This window comes from Coccomyxa subellipsoidea (genome assembly GCF_000258705.1).
Source record: "Coccomyxa subellipsoidea C-169, whole genome shotgun sequence".
Lineage (NCBI taxonomy): Eukaryota > Viridiplantae > Chlorophyta > Trebouxiophyceae > Coccomyxaceae > Coccomyxa > Coccomyxa subellipsoidea.
In genome coordinates this window covers 3,319,878-3,334,676 of record NW_005178041.1, presented here as the reverse complement: position 1 = coordinate 3,334,676, position 14,799 = coordinate 3,319,878, and the positions used below count along the sequence as shown (strand labels likewise).

Sequence of the window (14,799 nt, the reverse complement as noted above, 5' to 3'; positions counted from 1 at the left end):
AACTTCATGGTGATGAAAGGCATTCAAATAGGAAATGAAACAATGTGCCACATGGCATACCACGAGGGGATGTAAGAACCGTGAAAAAGTATTTGGATCTCTCGATATTGCACCTTCAGGGGGTGCCTGTGGTGACCTTTGGCATACTTGGTAATCATTGGTTCTCCTTGGATTACCCCACAACATTCTACAGCGCACGTGCTGAGGAGTCACGACTGTAATATGGAATAGTTGTGGACCCTTGTCGCCGCCATCAATGCTACGCAGGTACACACAATGCACGTGCATTGCAGAAACCGACATTGCCCTGACAACATCATTCTCAATGCTGTGAACCTCAGGATCCATCCTCTCATTGATCATGATTACCTTGAGCTCAACATAGATCCTCTCCTCACCTAGCTCAAGAAAGGCATCATGAATAGCTACTCTTATGAGTGTACCCAGATGTTTCACTAAGATCATTGAGGTGACACCAGGGGATGTTTATATTTTCAATACACTCCTGTTTACACAGCGAGGCACCCCTTCCTCTCTACGTTGGCGCTTGCACCAAATTTCATGCACGCATTCTCTCCTGGGTTATGTAGTGAAGTAACTGGTCCTCACTGAGAAGTCAGCTCGGCAAGTGACCTTGTCAAAGCATCTCCCCCTCACTCCCCCTTCTTGGTGGCTGCATCAACAGCTGTAAGCCGCTCCACCAGAGGAGGGTGGCTGTGGTGGTAAGCGCTGTAGAGGGGGTCCACATTCACAGCGCTGCGGTTCTTGGCATCCAGGATCTTCAGCGCCTGTTTGAGCTCCTCTGCTTTTCCGAGGGACACCGCGAACGCGTCCGCCTGGAACTCAAACCTCCGGCTGAGGATGTTGCTCAGCAGGCCCACCACCTGTGACAATAGCAGGTAGAACTGGCAAGTCACCAATGGTAACTGCTGCAGAGCACATTTTTGAATCCCTCCATATAATAACAGTAGGGACAGGGAGCATTCATGCACATTGAAATTTCAATGCATCTAAACGGCAGAAAAGGGAAAGAACAAAAAAAACCACGGTTGTTGGATCAGATATCAGACACGCCCCTTGTCAATGTTTACGGGGATTTAAGAAATGCCTGAGCACATTGACCCCACCCTGATCCGCTTCAACGAGCTAGAAATGGCAAAAGCTTCCACAGATTTGTAGCCTACCTCGTTGACGGGGGCAGAAATGATGCTGAAGAGGGTGTAAGCGATGAATGCAGGCTGCTGGTTGACAAAGCCAAAGGAGGTGAAGAGCCCTGTGGACTCCTTCACCAGGGAGAAGAGTGCAAATGTGCACAGCATCTGCATCTGGGTCAGGATCAGGTTCTTCAGCGTGTGGCCCAGCTTCCAGTGCCCTGCATGCATGCATCCAACAAACACACCATTACCCTCCGCCTTGGGCTGAACTGCAAGTACACCCTTCACTGGCAGGCACACTTTGTACAGCAGGCTTGCATCAAGTCTTGTCATCCATGTAATACCAGGCTTGATGCATGCCAGCCTCTGCACTCACACCTCCAGCCACCAGTCTGAAAAAGGTCGAAGAAGGCACCAATGGGCAGCAGATGTACCGAGTACTCAGATAAATCTGCATATTATGGGGACATACACTCATATGATGGACAAAGGGCCGCACCCAGTTCATGTGCGAGGACGGCCACGACTTGGTCCTCGCTGCACTGTTCGATGAGGGTGTCGTAGAGGACGATGCGCTTGTTCTTGAAGAAGCCGTACATGTAGGCGTTGCTGTGCGCGCTGCGCGTGGACCCGTCCACCACAAACAGCTTGGTGAGCGGGAATTGCAGTGACCCGGCCAGCTCCTCTATCGCCGTCCTGCAGTGAATATTATTACATGCAAATCAATAGGCAAATTCCAGAGGGGTGATCAAGGTCAAGCACAAGATGTGCAGGGTTTTACACAAGCATCGATAAAGCACAGGTCAGTGCAGGGGTCAGTGCACGATGTGCACATGTCCTGCACGGGTCTACACAAGCAACAATAAATTCAAATCTTACGCGGGCTAGAGCACAGCTTGCACATCACTAGAATACTGTATGTGGGCAACTGTGTATGTCCTCATTCTGCCATGCATCGCTGCCGTCTTGTTGCAATTTGAAATCAAGAGCCAAATATTGACGTGCACGGCCTTGACGGATGGATAAACTCAATGGATTTACTTGAATTGCAGCAGGTGTTTGGTGGCTTGCAGCAGCAGCAGCAGCAGCAGCGCACCTGAGGGTGCCCTTCTCAAGGGGAGAGAACTTGTTGAACAGGGGGGCGATGAAGACCGGGTAGATGGTCATGAAGAAGATCTGGAGGCCGAAGAAGAAGGCCCACAGGTACAGCGGCATGTAGGCGCTCGTGCGCTGCAGGATCCATGTGAAGCCGGCAACAACCGGGGGCCCGAGCACCGAACCCAGCAGGATCTGCGGATGTTGCACATGCGCCATTTCAGTCCAGCGTCTATTTTCAATCATTGACAAGACACCTCAGCGCAGATTAGCATGCTGTGATGTCATGCATGCAAGTGGCGTGTAATCATGCCACAACAGGGATGTTCAGACACTTGCAGAGGTTGCAGGCAGGCCAGACTGTCCTTTTACAATGTCAAGAAGCATGTATCATCAGCAAAGCATTCGAGCAAGGGGCCGAGCAATCAGGTGTGGGCGCACCGATTTGATAAAGTCCAACACAAACAGCCTGAGGGTCTGCTTGTTGAAGCCATGGTGCTGCTCCAGGACAAAGGTGTGGTACAGGCTGAAGGGCAGGCTAATGAGGGTGTCCTTTGCGCTGTCCAGCAGGAAGAACATGATGGTGATGGGGATCTCGCTGCTGCTGAACCAGCCAGTCCGTTTTGCCAAGTGCTGGGTCACAGTCTCCGACTTGCCCCATAGCCACGGCAGGTAGTAGGTGCAGAGCAGGGTCAGCTCAAGCACATGATTGAAAATGCCGCTGAAGAAGCCAAAGTACCTGGCACACGGCAAATGAGTTAGCAAGATAAATAGTGAGGATCGGCACACGATAGTGCATGGCAATCCACAGGCTTCAGAGACTTGGTGGATGTACAGTGGGAGCGCACCACTTGTCTAGTTGATACTCCTGTGTCTTCCTGTACTCAGCTGGCGGGTAGGATTCTCTCAAAGGCGCTGGAGGAGCTGGCTTTGAGATCGCCCCAAACTGCAGGAGCAAAGTCAGATGGTGACTGATTGTGGAGGCCATAAAGAGAAAGTCTCAAAGAAGCAGAGAAAGCAGCAGTTTCATGAGTTACCTGTCTGAAGTCCAGGTAAGTATTAAGGACGTAGACAAAAACGCTAAATATAATCACGACGTCCAAATACGAAATGCCGGACGCCAGAATAGTCCCAGCATCAGTCATGAGCTTTGAGAAGCTGCACCGCTAGGCCGAAAATTCTGGTGTTGAAGATCCTGCGATGATGATAGATCAAATATTTCCTGTTGGATTAGCTAGTACTTTCCGCCGCAATATCTCAATGCGCAATGGCAGGCTTTAGGATGATGGCAATAAGACAAGGCCTGCTTAGCCAAGTTTGAACTGTTTGCTTAGAAAACAACGACAATGCACGTCTCCAAGGAAAAGCAGTTCTCCTAGAAACTTCATTCTAATTGAGGACAACACAAAGCAAGTGATTGTGCCTTGTCATGCTCCAGCGTGGGGTCCACGTGAGCAGATTCCTTGGAAATGTGGACTTTGCCTTTGAAACAGAGCACCAACGACATCTAGGTGCATCTAGGGCGAACAGTTGTCTCAGTGTTGATTTAAATAGGCTTGTAGAACCAGGTTGCCAATGCTTCATCACCGTAAGACCACCAGATCACCAGATCACCGCAGCTAGGAAGTCGGAAGCACCTCAGCGTTCCGGTCATTCGGTCTCTCAGAAGTGTTATCTTTTCTCTTTATTACGATGCGATCACGAATGTCAGGATGAAGATTTCTTTCTTGTTTTTTGCTAGAAGTCGTGAGCTAGCAGGCACAGATACATATGATGTTGAATTGGCAGACGGTACGGGAAAGCTTCCCATATATCTGTTCATTATTTTGCAGAGCATCTCTGAGTGGCTCCACACAAATAGAAGGGTGCTCAGGCGAGAATGTGTTGCATGTGTGAACTTTCAAGATTGTCCTGTGTTAAACCAGGTGCTTCCACCCAAGATGCCCTGCAAGCGGTACTGAAGAAGTTTCCAGGCCTCAGTGAGATAGAAGGTGCGAGCCCAATCACTTGTCATGCCAAGCATCCCTCGCGGCAGTCAGACTTGTATCATTCAGATGTTATCTGGAAGGATGGCTGTCGCTTCATGTAATGCCTCTTGCCTCTCCTGCAGGGAGGTGTGTCCTGGCCCTCAACCAGGAGTATGTAGACAGCGACAGTGTCAAGCCCCTGAAGGACGGAGATGAGGTCGCCCTCATCCCACCAATCAGTGGAGGCTGACTCCCTTCGGGCATCCAGCAGGAGGGCGTATCTGTTGAGGAATCATGTGAGCACCATCCAGTCCCATGATCTCGACGAGCAAGTCCTTCCAAGAAGCGAGCTCTGACATTGGTCAGCAATCCCTTCATTCACTACGGGGCACTGGGCAGGTGGTGCAGACATCAGAGAAGGTGGCAAGTGCAGAAGATCATGTGCAGGTAGCTGGCTTTGAGTTGAGGACGGCATTGGTGCTACACAAGAAGCCTGCATTGCCCAGTACTAAGGCATTGTAACGCTGCACTGGATCGTTGTGGGGAGACCTGGCGGGGCGCGCATGCCGCATGACTGCGGCGGCAATATCATGACAGACCTCAGACTGTGGCAATGGGGAGTATGCAACTGCCTTGTACTGGCGTTATCTAGCCTCTTGGTTGGGCCTTGCTTGGATCTGGCGAGTCCAACAAGGGGTGAATCTTGACAGCCTTTGACTGCAGCTTGTCTACAGGACGTACTTTACATTCTAGCGGATAAAGCATGTGAAAAGATGATTAACAAGTAAGTATTTGTTGGGCAGCCAGACAGTATCATCATCAAGGACCCAATGTTGTCCCAGGGCCATCTAGTCAGCCTGTATCTGACACGGCCAAAGTGGCGCATTGCCACGGCGGTGGCCGCCACTGCCGTGCGGCACCGCCACCGGTACCGAGAATTGGCTCTTGGTACAAATTAATATCTGTGTGCAGCGCTGACAGTGGCGCGGCATGGTGGCGCCATCTGCTCTCATCCCAGCTGTGAGCAGCCTTCACAGCTCGAAAGAATTGACGCATGCCTCCTCGTTCTCTGGTCTCTCACCCAGTGCAATGGAGACATTCTGCATGAAATTCTCTCCAAAGCGTCAATTCCCCTCCGACATGGGGTCGATATAGCGGAAAACGCAGACGGCTTTCAATTGTGCTGCATTCGTGGAGCAGATTTGTAAGCTACTAAATCGAGGTCATTCAATTTGAAATTGTCTGAAATAGCACGATCGTCCGTTGGCCTGACGCTGAGGGTCAGAGTGTGCAGCTGCACAGTTGATCTATTGTGTTGCACAGACATTCTCGCACATCTGACCATTGCAGCGATATAAAAAGGGATACATCTAATTTTTGGCATGATCAGACGAAATGCACGTCTGCGCCGCGAGTATCTCTACAGGAAGAGTCTAGAGGGAAAGGAGAGAGACGAGTACGAAAGAAAGCGGAAGATCAGAACAGCCCTTGAAGGTTTGTCTGTATAAATTGAATCCATTAGACATTCTTTGGGCATCGATTTTATGACAGTGTTGACACATCTTCATCCTGTTCTATTATAACTACAAGACATGGGGCGTGCTCCAGCCTAGCTGATACAAGTTCAAGTTTTGCCTGACGAACTTTCTGTGTACAAAACTCTAATGCCAAAGCTTTTGCCTTCACAGAGGGCAAGCCCATCCCCAACGAGCTGAGGAAAGAGGAGCAGACCCTCAGGCGGCAAGTGGAGCTTGAGGATGACAACACAGCAGTGCCGCGCACTCACATCGACGATGAGTATGCACATGCCGGGGAGCGTGACCCCAAGATCCTCATCACCACCTCCAGAGATCCCAGCAGCCGCCTCACCCAGTTTGCTAAGGAGCTCAAACTGGTCTTCCCCAATGCCCAGCGCATCAATCGTGGAGGCCAGGTAAATCTGCTCCGACCTGGGATTGATCAAGTCTAATCACCAAGTCCTCTTAATTTTGCTAGACTATCTTCAGGCCCAGAGCCTCTTGGCAGAAGGTGGAAGGAATCGCGACCACCGCTGTCTTCCTGGAAGCTCTCTCGGGGGGAAGTTCTTTAAGCCATTGCCTGACTACGATGCACTGCGCCTGCACAGATCATCAGCGAGTTAGTGGAGACCTGCAGGAGCCATGACTTCACAGACATTGTGGTGGTCCATGAGCATCGAGGAGAGCCCAATGGCATGGTTGTGTGCCATCTGCCCTACGGGCCTACAGCTTTCTTCGGCGTGTACAATACAGTAAGTACAATGCCCCATGCAGTGTATTTTCTCAGCAAGTGCACTGTTCGAAATGCTCTCTTCACGTGAGGTCATGTCGCATGCATAAGTGGTCACGGATTTGAGAAAGAATCTATGCATGGATGTCCAGCGGAGGCAGTACAAGTTTCTCTGAAGACTTCATTGCGTGTCAGGCTTAATCGTTTCAGGCACAGTGTGTCAGGAATACTAAGCAGATCACCTCATTGGTGCGCAGGTTTTGCGGCATGACATTGGTGAGAAGAAGAAGGTGGGGACCATCTCAGAGGCCTGCCCGCACCTCATCATCAACAATTTCTCCTCGCGCCTGGGGGAGCGAGTGGGCAACATTCTCAAATACCTCTTCCCCTGCCCGAAGGTGCACCCTGCCCCTTGCTTTTGCTTGCATGCCTTGACGCTATTCCCAACAATGCCGGCACCGCCTCAGTGCTGCAGAGCTGCTCTAGCTGCTTGACCGCCTGTGCTGTTGCTAAGGCTGTCATGCAGTGGAAGCATGCAGAAGAGACTGATCACTGTGCCAGCAGATTTATTCGATTCTGTACTAATGCAGCATGCTCTGGAGCGTAGCTGTGCCGCTCACAAGGATTCACGCTGTGCATGATGACAGCAAGAGGCTGATCACGGTGCCGGCAGGATGAAACGATGATCTTTATGCTTCGTTGGGAGCTGTGAGGCTGACAGGGTTGGCTTTGCGCAGGATGACAGCAAGAGGGTGATCAGCTTGGTGAACCAGGCAGACTACATCTCCTTCAGGCACCACACATACGAGATGCCGCGCGGCGCAAAGTCAGTGGTCCTCACAGAGTGCGGGCCGAGGTTTGAGCTGAAGATATACCAGATCCGGCTGGGTACACTGGACCAGCAGCATGCAGAGAACGAGTGGGTGCTGCGCGCATACACACGCAGCGCCAAAAAGGCCAAGCTCGCAGAAGAGCCAGAGGAGGAGTGACGATGGTTTACATTGGGTTCCTGCATGTTGTGGTAGACCGTGATATATCTGCCGCTGACAATGCTGACCTGAGCATTGAAATTGTAGCTTTCAAGGATCAGATTTTAAGATCCAGTTTGCACCTGCCGGCCCATGGTCTCCAGTGTCGCATTTTCGTCCAGTCTGCCCAGTGGCATTTGTGCCTCAATTCATACATGTGTCGCATGCATGCAGAAGTGCCCCTGACATCTGTCGGGTGACGAGCAATTATACGTATACAAACTGAGATTTCTTGGCATTCCCAATGAACTGCGGCACAGCCGACCCTAGCCACGCCCAGTGCAGCCATTTCACAAGTAGTATAGTAATCACGCCCACCCTCCAAGTACAGCAGGGTGTCACACGTGTACACAGATTCTATGTCACAGAACGGTTCTAAAGACCGATCGCCGGTCGCGGCGCGGCGTCTTCACTGAATAAATACACAGCTGCTGTAAGGGGCAAATGCTCCCTATTTGCACTTCACTTGGATTTTGGCCACCTTCACTGCTCTTGTCTCAGAGGCCTGCACATTCCACTCCACACGAAATCTCCATCATGCATAAATCCTGGGAATTGATGACTAATGACTAACCGATTGAGTGTGGAGATCTCCACACGGCTGTTTCCTTCGGTATTCTCGTATCGATAGAAGCCATGTCTAAGTAATAATTACTTTTAATTTCATCCACACTTGGAAGGTTTATTTCCCTGCTTTGTTTGCGAAAGGTCAAAACTGCCTGCGTTAAGGTTTTAAGCTGCGCAACTTGAGCTATTTGTTGTCCTTCCACCGGTGATACAGCAAAGATTGCACAGATTCTTTCGTTTGCTGCATGCCTGTTGATGAGGTGACATTCCTGCGCTTGGTGCGGGAGGCCACTCACGATGATCTACAAGAAAGGGCGAAGTTGCTTGCCGTCCTTAACCAAGACACTGCGTGGTTAAGCTTGGAGGAGCATGAATTTGTGCCTGTGTTACGGCAAATCCAGCAGGATCTTGAACAAGGCAAGACCAATCTCGCTATCTGAATTGTATTTGTTCCGCCACAAGACTTTTCCTTCAAGGTGCTCGTGTGATCTGCTTGCTTTGCATGCTCCTCTCGTCCTCAATATTCCATGAAAGTTGGAAGGGGACTTGAAGTTAAAGTTTGCATCCCTCCAGAACTCTCCAGCACCGAAATTGCCTTTGAGGGTAAGGACCGACACGGTGCTGCAGGTGAAGTTGAGAGTGGGACAGGAGAAGCTGAGATACGAGATGCTTCCACAATAAGTACCAGGGCATTAGACCTCTTGATTCAAGCTGCAAAGGTCATTGTCCAGTATAATGTTGAGGATCCATCGCCTGAGCAACTGTTCATGGTTTCTGAGCACACAAGGGAGACACCCACTGGGTGGTAAGGTCACTTCTTTTGCCATAAGTGAGCATGCACCAGGTTTTTGCAGTCTGCAACTCAAGAAGGAGATGAGCCCCTCCAATCAATGCAGATGAGCCCCATCAATCAATGCTAATGGGCAGGGACCGTCCTCGCATAGATCTTGAGAGGAGGAAGTATGTTGATGTCCTTCAACGGCGGATACCTGCGGCCTGCAGCAGATTTAAACTGCATGCTCTTGACGCAAGGAACAGGGTAAGTCTTAAAAAGCCAACTTAAGCTAACTTAAAAATACACCAGCTGCATTTAAACTGCAGCTGGTGTCAAGCATGAGGTTCATTACCGATGTTACTACTTGGCCTTGCAGGTGACACAGAATGCCTTTGACGGCATGGACTTTGCTGTGTGTGCCAGCAATGATGTTCTCATTGTCCCGCGGCGATTCTACAATTCGCCGGAAAACGGCGCTTTGGCAGGCCTTCTTGTGAAGGAGCAGCTGAGTTGGCAGGAAGTTCGACAGGCTCAAGCACAGTGGTTGTTATTTGCGAACAATGCCTGCTTCCCTTTCTGTCAGGTAAAAGCCTATCAGCGGGAGATTTCCTCGCATCACTTACATCTTGTTGTTACATTCCTGCCAACAGGTCACGATTTGACGTTGTCATTATGTTCGCTTTGTTCTGTGCAGTTCGCGACTGATTTCAGGAGCGGCGGCATAGCCTGTTACTGCTCAGCAAAGCAGTCCAGCTGTGACGTTATGACCTGCAGGTGTGTGCATGGTGTGAAGGTGTTGCTGAGCATTGTAACCTTGCACAGGCCTGACGCTTTTCCTGCCTTGATGCACCCTGAAAATGACACCCTGACAGGACTGCATGGTGACAGGGTTATCAAGGGCATGGATAGCTTCTGGAAGTTCTACACAACTATGCTGGAGAGCCTACCTTCCCTCTTGGCTGATGATGAGGTTGCTACAGCGGCTGAGCTGGAGCAGCCCAAGCGATACAGATTCAAGTGGGAGGACGGAGGCAGCCGCTCTGAGTTTCTGCGCCAGCTAGTTGCTTATTATAACAATTGGGATGATGTTGCAAACATGAGTGATCTGCAAAATTTTGATGAGTTAGCTGGGTCGGCTGGGCATGCCTGAGCATGGCTGCAGTTTATCCCAGCGATGGAACGATTCGTGTGAAGCGTGTTAATTTCAGCTGCTTACAACATGCGGCAACTTAGCAGTTGCAGTGTGCAAATGACCAGGATTGCGAGCATCATGATTTACATACACGTCTGGGGCTTGTTAGGATCTGAAATCCGCGCATTTTGGCATCCTTCTAATCCTTCCGTATGATGCATGTATCATGTGGTCTGTGGCATGGTCTGCTTTATCATATGATACCTGCAAATTATTCGTCAATATCAACTTCCAGAAATCTTCATTAAAGTACTGAAGAAGCTGCTCAACCAGAGAGGCTAAAAATTCTTGTCATGGTTGCCACCTTTGAAGCCTTCATGTGGAAGGCGCAAAATCCTTCTGCCATTAGCTAGGCGCATACACCCAAACGCCCCCATGGCATCTTCCACCATCCCAGTGCAGCCCAGTCAATCCTGAGAACACCGCATGCGTGGCTCTCTGCAGCTGCAATGGGCCGCAAAGACATCCGGCAACAAGCCTGGAAGAGATCAGTGTATGCATGCAAAGCCAATGTGTTTCTGAACATCTACAGCCTTTCATTCACATCTGCCAATGAAAGATTCTAATTCCCAATACCCTCCCTGCTCCCTGCAAATTTTACGGACTCACAAATCCGTAGTTCTCCAAACTTGATCTCCGTATACCTGGAGGCGCCTGCATGATTGTCATGACCGAGCGCACTGAGTCCATCCATTACAAAGCTGAGGTCCCAAGAACACTCGAGATGATCCAATTGTGACGAGCATATAGGTCTATAGTTTTGATTGGCAATCATCGAAGAAATTTGGAGCCGCTACACAGCGGCTGTCTGATCTCCCGAGGACGTTGAAAGGCAGGTGGCGATTAACTGATGTGCTTGGGGTTTTCATGCTGTTGCCATTTCCACAGTGGTATGTGAAATGGTTGGCTTCAGTTGTGCAGGATGCCTATCTCCAAAAGCAAAGCTGAGCAACTTATACGCTCAGCAACGGAGAACGACATCCAAGAGAGGACACGATTGCTTGCCGTATTAAATCAGCATCAAGGGAGTTTTTTTTGCCAAGAACTTGAACTCGTGGAGGTGCTGCGTAGCTTTCACACTTACCAAATCCTTACTGGTGGGCCTCGTTTTTTTGCTTCCTCAACACTGCTCATTGTGCAGTGATGATCGATGAGCGAGTGACAAAGCTTAATCGGCCCTATAAGATGATTTATAAGCAGGGCAGCTTCTGCCTGGTTTTGACGCCTGCCTGATCATGAGGACCTAAGTCCTTTCTGTCTGATGCAGCCCCAAAGGAGCAAGGCACAGTCTCCGGTGTGACACGCCACGCCTCCAACATCAATGTCTTTGACCTACAGCTCCTCAAGAAAGCCAGTAGAGTGATTCTGTTGTCAACGTCGTCTGATCCCACCATCGATGAACTCCTGAATAGGCCAGAACCGGCACCAGGCACACTTGATACTTGGTAAGTTTTGGGGTCATATTTTTGGGGGCAACCTCATGTCCCATGACCCTTTCTCTGTCCCATGACCTAGTCAGTTGTCTTCACAAAGTCTCAGTTGTGCTCTATGATTGCAGGGATATCAACCTGACTGAACCAGCGCAGCGTCCGATGTATTTTGAAGAAATCAAGAAGCACATCCCCCAAAAATGCGGGGATGCGCAATTGGAGTCACATGACGTAAAAGACAAGGCATGTCCATCGCAGTGCACTCTGACTATATAGCATATATGCTGCTTGAACAATCAACTTGGTGCCTTTTCCAATTTCCTGCTCTTGACAATGCAATATGTTGCCATCTTGGCACCATCAGTAGATGTGTTTGTGCTACAGATGGTCTCGCAGCAGTTTGCTGGGATGAAGTTTCGGGTCAGCGCTAAAAATGACGAGATGATTGCCCCGCGTTTGTACCATAACACCCCTTTGTTGGGCGCTGTTGTGGGCGTGGAGCTCAAGAAGAGGCTGGGATGGCAGGGAATACGGCAGGGCGAGGCTGAGTGGCTTCTCTTCGCGCATGACATCCACTACCCGTTCTGCCAGGTACTGCAGGCCTTCCTAAATGTACCAACCAGATATCAAAGCTCATCATCTGTTTACAGCCTTGACATGCACGTCCTGGTGTGCAGTTCGTGACCGACCTGAATGTGGGTGGCGTGGCGTACTATTGCACGGGCAAGCAGGAGGGTACATATGTCCTGACGTGCAGGTAACTGCACTGTTGTCCATAGCCGACATCTCATGAGCTGATCAGCTAGATAGAACTTGCACAAGGATGTAGTCAGGAATTCCTGCTTGTTGGTTCATTGAGCAGATGTTGTCCTTGGGTTCATTGACTTCTGCAAAACAGGTCCCAATATTTCCACTAAAGGGGTATGACTGGCCACAGGGTACTCAAAGGGATGGATGCATTCTGGACATTTTTCACAAACCTCCTGACGGACCTCCCCGCTAATTTTGCGACAGAGCAGCTGCTGACTGCTGAAATGTTTGACAGCCCGAAGCGGATCCGATTTGTTGTGGAGTGAAAATTGATGCAACTGCATGCGCTGAGCAGCATGTGGGTGCTTGTCTTACGCAAGGACATGGCAATTATCATAACAATGTCAACAGTGTGCGTGCCAGATTGTTCCATTGAGAAAGCTTGTTGACTGGAGAAGTCTGAAATGAGCCTAAGTGAAGCCCTTGCATGTGTCCTAAAATGTGGAAACAGTCTTTTGAAACATCATGTGTGCGTCCCACAGCAGATCGCATTTCATCAGCTGCACCTTTTCAAAAGGCACCTCATATATATATATATTTACATATCTTATATATATCTCTCATGTCAGTGCATCCTACGAAATGCACGTGAGGCCCAATTGATGCAAAAACAATCTCAGGCTTCCACAAATAGCGTGCCTTTCAAGCCACAATACATCAAGCAAAATCTACAGGCTTCCGTTTGTTGTTAAGTCACTGAGTGCTCATGGACTCAGAATGCCTTTCATCCACTCCTGCCAAATGTCAAGATGACCTAATGCCCTTCAGAAGGCATTGTGGGTAGGGGAGCATGGCTGGCTTGCGCCGGCCCCGCCGCTGCATTCTGCCAGCAAATGTAGCCGGCTGCCACCGCAGAACCCAAGCCTAGGAGCAGCAGCAGGGGTACGCTCCCCAAGCAGCCGTTGGGCCTCAGGTTGACAAGTGTCTGCAAGCACAGAAGATTACTCGATAGCTTCCCTTGCCTCCCCAGGCCGTGCTCATCATTTTCCCAACAATATTGCAAAGCTGACAAGGAGACACAAACATGCAGAGAGTCTCCACGCAATCTGGAACGTTGCTGAGAAGGGTAATCAGCTGGCTTACCAACAGGGCTGCGCCTAAATGGGCAATGGGCACAGCAGCCCAGCGTTCCCTCTTTCCCTCCCTCAGCCCATCAAAAGCTATCACCATTGAGAAGGTGTGCAAGAGGTTGAACGCCAAGGTTAACAGTGCGCCAGCCAGGAAGTACGACATCTGTGGGCACTCATCCAGGTAGAACGTCCCCTTCCCCAGGAATAGTGGTAGCCAACTGTGCAGAACAGCACATTTCCCTGTATCAGCCTCAATGAATTGTTGTTGAAGCTTGCATTCAATGATCAAGCTGTACCCATTGCATTCATGTGCGGGATGAGGGACCTGTGTGCATCAAGCGTGTCCTTGTACCAGTATAACTTATACAAGGTGACCAAGCACAGTGACAAGATGGCTCTGCAGGGCAGCATGCCAGAGGCAAGACCTGTAGTAGAAGAACAGGGAGTGTGTGGCGCCGTGAGCCCATCCCTGAGCCAACGCCAGCAGCTGCTCATCCTCCCTTGTGATCCTCCCTGCCCCCTCCATCTTCTCAGCCACTTGGCCAAGTGCCACCACCAGCTTCCTGCACATATCAGGAGACCAACCTTGATAATGATAAACTCTTTTCATGTGTTCTTGTCAAGCATGCATTAAGGCTGAGTGAACTCGGATGAATGCCGTTGGGTTGCATCTTTCCTCACGGTGACAATAATGACGTGTCAGTGGGGGAAACAGGTTTCCGCATGATGCGCGCATGTGAGGTGCAGGGAAAGGCCTGGCGGTCCCACCTGTGCAGCTGCCAGCAGCCGAGCCTCATGGCCTCCTGGACAGCCACACCAACCAGCAGTGCAGCTGCCAGCGCCCCAGTGTGGTTTTCCAAGGGCACAAATCCTGCAACACCAAATCTGCTCTGAGCGACCAGCGAAAACCGTTTTGCAAGTCAAACATGGTGCACAGCAATTAGGATTAAGCTTGCAGATGATTACAATGCCGTCAGTTGTGTGAACAAGGGAAAGGACCAACCTCGGAAGAGCATTGATGTGAGAAGAAGCCCCACCAGCCATCCAAATGCGCTACGAGAAAGTTTTCAGAAGGTCATCACAATAGCTAGGGCATTAACGACTTCTGCTGTTGGCAGCCAGGAACAAACAAACGAGGGAGTCCCTACCAGGCCAGAATGAGAAGCACCAGGAAAGCCTTGCGCCTCAGAAAAGTCCAGAAGATGGCAAGGCCTGGGCCGCCAGCTATTAGGGCGCAGCCCAGAAACCCAGCGAAACCCATGCCGGAAAGCTGAACTCTTTTCAGGTCCTCAGTCAGCAGAGCTACATCGTCTCGGGTTGGGACCTTGCTTGTGTGAGAGACAGGCACGAAAATACACAGCCCAATGTGCCGCTTATGATACTTTATTGCCGATCTATGATTTCTAGGAACAGCTGCTTCCGTGTCAGAGTGAACACTTGATCTCCAGACTGTTGAGAGACAGA

General features: G+C 50.2%; 5 protein-coding genes across 5 annotated transcripts; 3 read left to right on the top strand and 2 right to left on the bottom strand.

The window, feature by feature from the left end:
• Window positions 1–495: 495 nt before the first annotated feature.
• COCSUDRAFT_27312 (hypothetical protein) lies at window positions 496–3,394 on the bottom strand (the record flags this gene model as incomplete). Its single annotated transcript, XM_005651398.1, has 7 exons — window positions 496–884; window positions 1,185–1,372; window positions 1,654–1,850; window positions 2,251–2,444; window positions 2,691–2,988; window positions 3,098–3,195; window positions 3,287–3,394. The coding sequence occupies 7 exons, from the start codon at window positions 3,392–3,394 to the stop codon at window positions 654–656; spliced, it is 1,314 nt and encodes a 437-aa protein (XP_005651455.1). The 3' UTR covers window positions 496–653.
• Window positions 3,395–3,961: 567 nt separating this feature from the next.
• Window positions 3,962–4,466, top strand: COCSUDRAFT_12278 (Molybdopterin converting factor, subunit 1; the record flags this gene model as incomplete). Its single annotated transcript, XM_005651397.1, has 3 exons — window positions 3,962–4,040; window positions 4,175–4,240; window positions 4,360–4,466. The coding sequence occupies 3 exons, from the start codon at window positions 3,962–3,964 to the stop codon at window positions 4,464–4,466; spliced, it is 252 nt and encodes an 83-aa protein (XP_005651454.1).
• A 968-nt stretch (window positions 4,467–5,434) lies between these two features.
• COCSUDRAFT_21970 (Brix-domain-containing protein) lies at window positions 5,435–7,974 on the top strand. Its single transcript, XM_005651396.1, has 5 exons — window positions 5,435–5,710; window positions 5,905–6,149; window positions 6,342–6,485; window positions 6,721–6,861; window positions 7,201–7,974. Exons 1-5 carry the CDS (start codon window positions 5,599–5,601, stop codon window positions 7,450–7,452), a joined length of 894 nt encoding a protein of 297 aa, XP_005651453.1. The 5' UTR covers window positions 5,435–5,598; the 3' UTR covers window positions 7,453–7,974.
• Window positions 7,975–8,137: 163 nt separating this feature from the next.
• COCSUDRAFT_52493 (hypothetical protein) lies at window positions 8,138–10,124 on the top strand. Its single transcript, XM_005651395.1, has 6 exons — window positions 8,138–8,475; window positions 8,686–8,863; window positions 8,986–9,097; window positions 9,210–9,416; window positions 9,528–9,607; window positions 9,722–10,124. Exons 1-6 carry the CDS (start codon window positions 8,304–8,306, stop codon window positions 9,981–9,983), a joined length of 1,011 nt encoding a protein of 336 aa, XP_005651452.1. The 5' UTR covers window positions 8,138–8,303; the 3' UTR covers window positions 9,984–10,124.
• A 2,964-nt stretch (window positions 10,125–13,088) lies between these two features.
• On the bottom strand, window positions 13,089–14,581 carry COCSUDRAFT_7527 (Aph-1; the record flags this gene model as incomplete). The annotated part of the gene is made up of 6 exons (XM_005651394.1): window positions 13,089–13,190; window positions 13,349–13,553; window positions 13,761–13,898; window positions 14,104–14,206; window positions 14,339–14,388; window positions 14,484–14,581. Coding segments are annotated over 6 exons (696 nt in total), but the record flags the coding sequence as incomplete, so codon positions are not given.
• Window positions 14,582–14,799: the final 218 nt, after the last annotated feature.

What these genes read in the sequence shown, in the direction of transcription:
- COCSUDRAFT_21970 (XM_005651396.1), top strand. Translation starts at nt 5,599, where the DNA reads ATGATCAGACGAAATGCACGTCTGCGCCGCGAGTATCTCTACAGGAAG. An exon ending in GATCAGAACAGCCCTTGAAG is followed by an intron (nt 5,711 to 5,904) that starts GTTTGTCTGTAT and finishes TTGCCTTCACAG; the next exon opens with AGGGCAAGCCCATCCCCAAC. An exon ending in ACCTCTTCCCCTGCCCGAAG is followed by an intron (nt 6,862 to 7,200) that starts GTGCACCCTGCC and finishes GGCTTTGCGCAG; the next exon opens with GATGACAGCAAGAGGGTGAT.
- COCSUDRAFT_52493 (XM_005651395.1), top strand. Translation starts at nt 8,304, where the DNA reads ATGCCTGTTGATGAGGTGACATTCCTGCGCTTGGTGCGGGAGGCCACT. An exon ending in CCAGCAGGATCTTGAACAAG is followed by an intron (nt 8,476 to 8,685) that starts GCAAGACCAATC and finishes ACGGTGCTGCAG; the next exon opens with GTGAAGTTGAGAGTGGGACA. An exon ending in CCTGCTTCCCTTTCTGTCAG is followed by an intron (nt 9,417 to 9,527) that starts GTAAAAGCCTAT and finishes TGTTCTGTGCAG; the next exon opens with TTCGCGACTGATTTCAGGAG.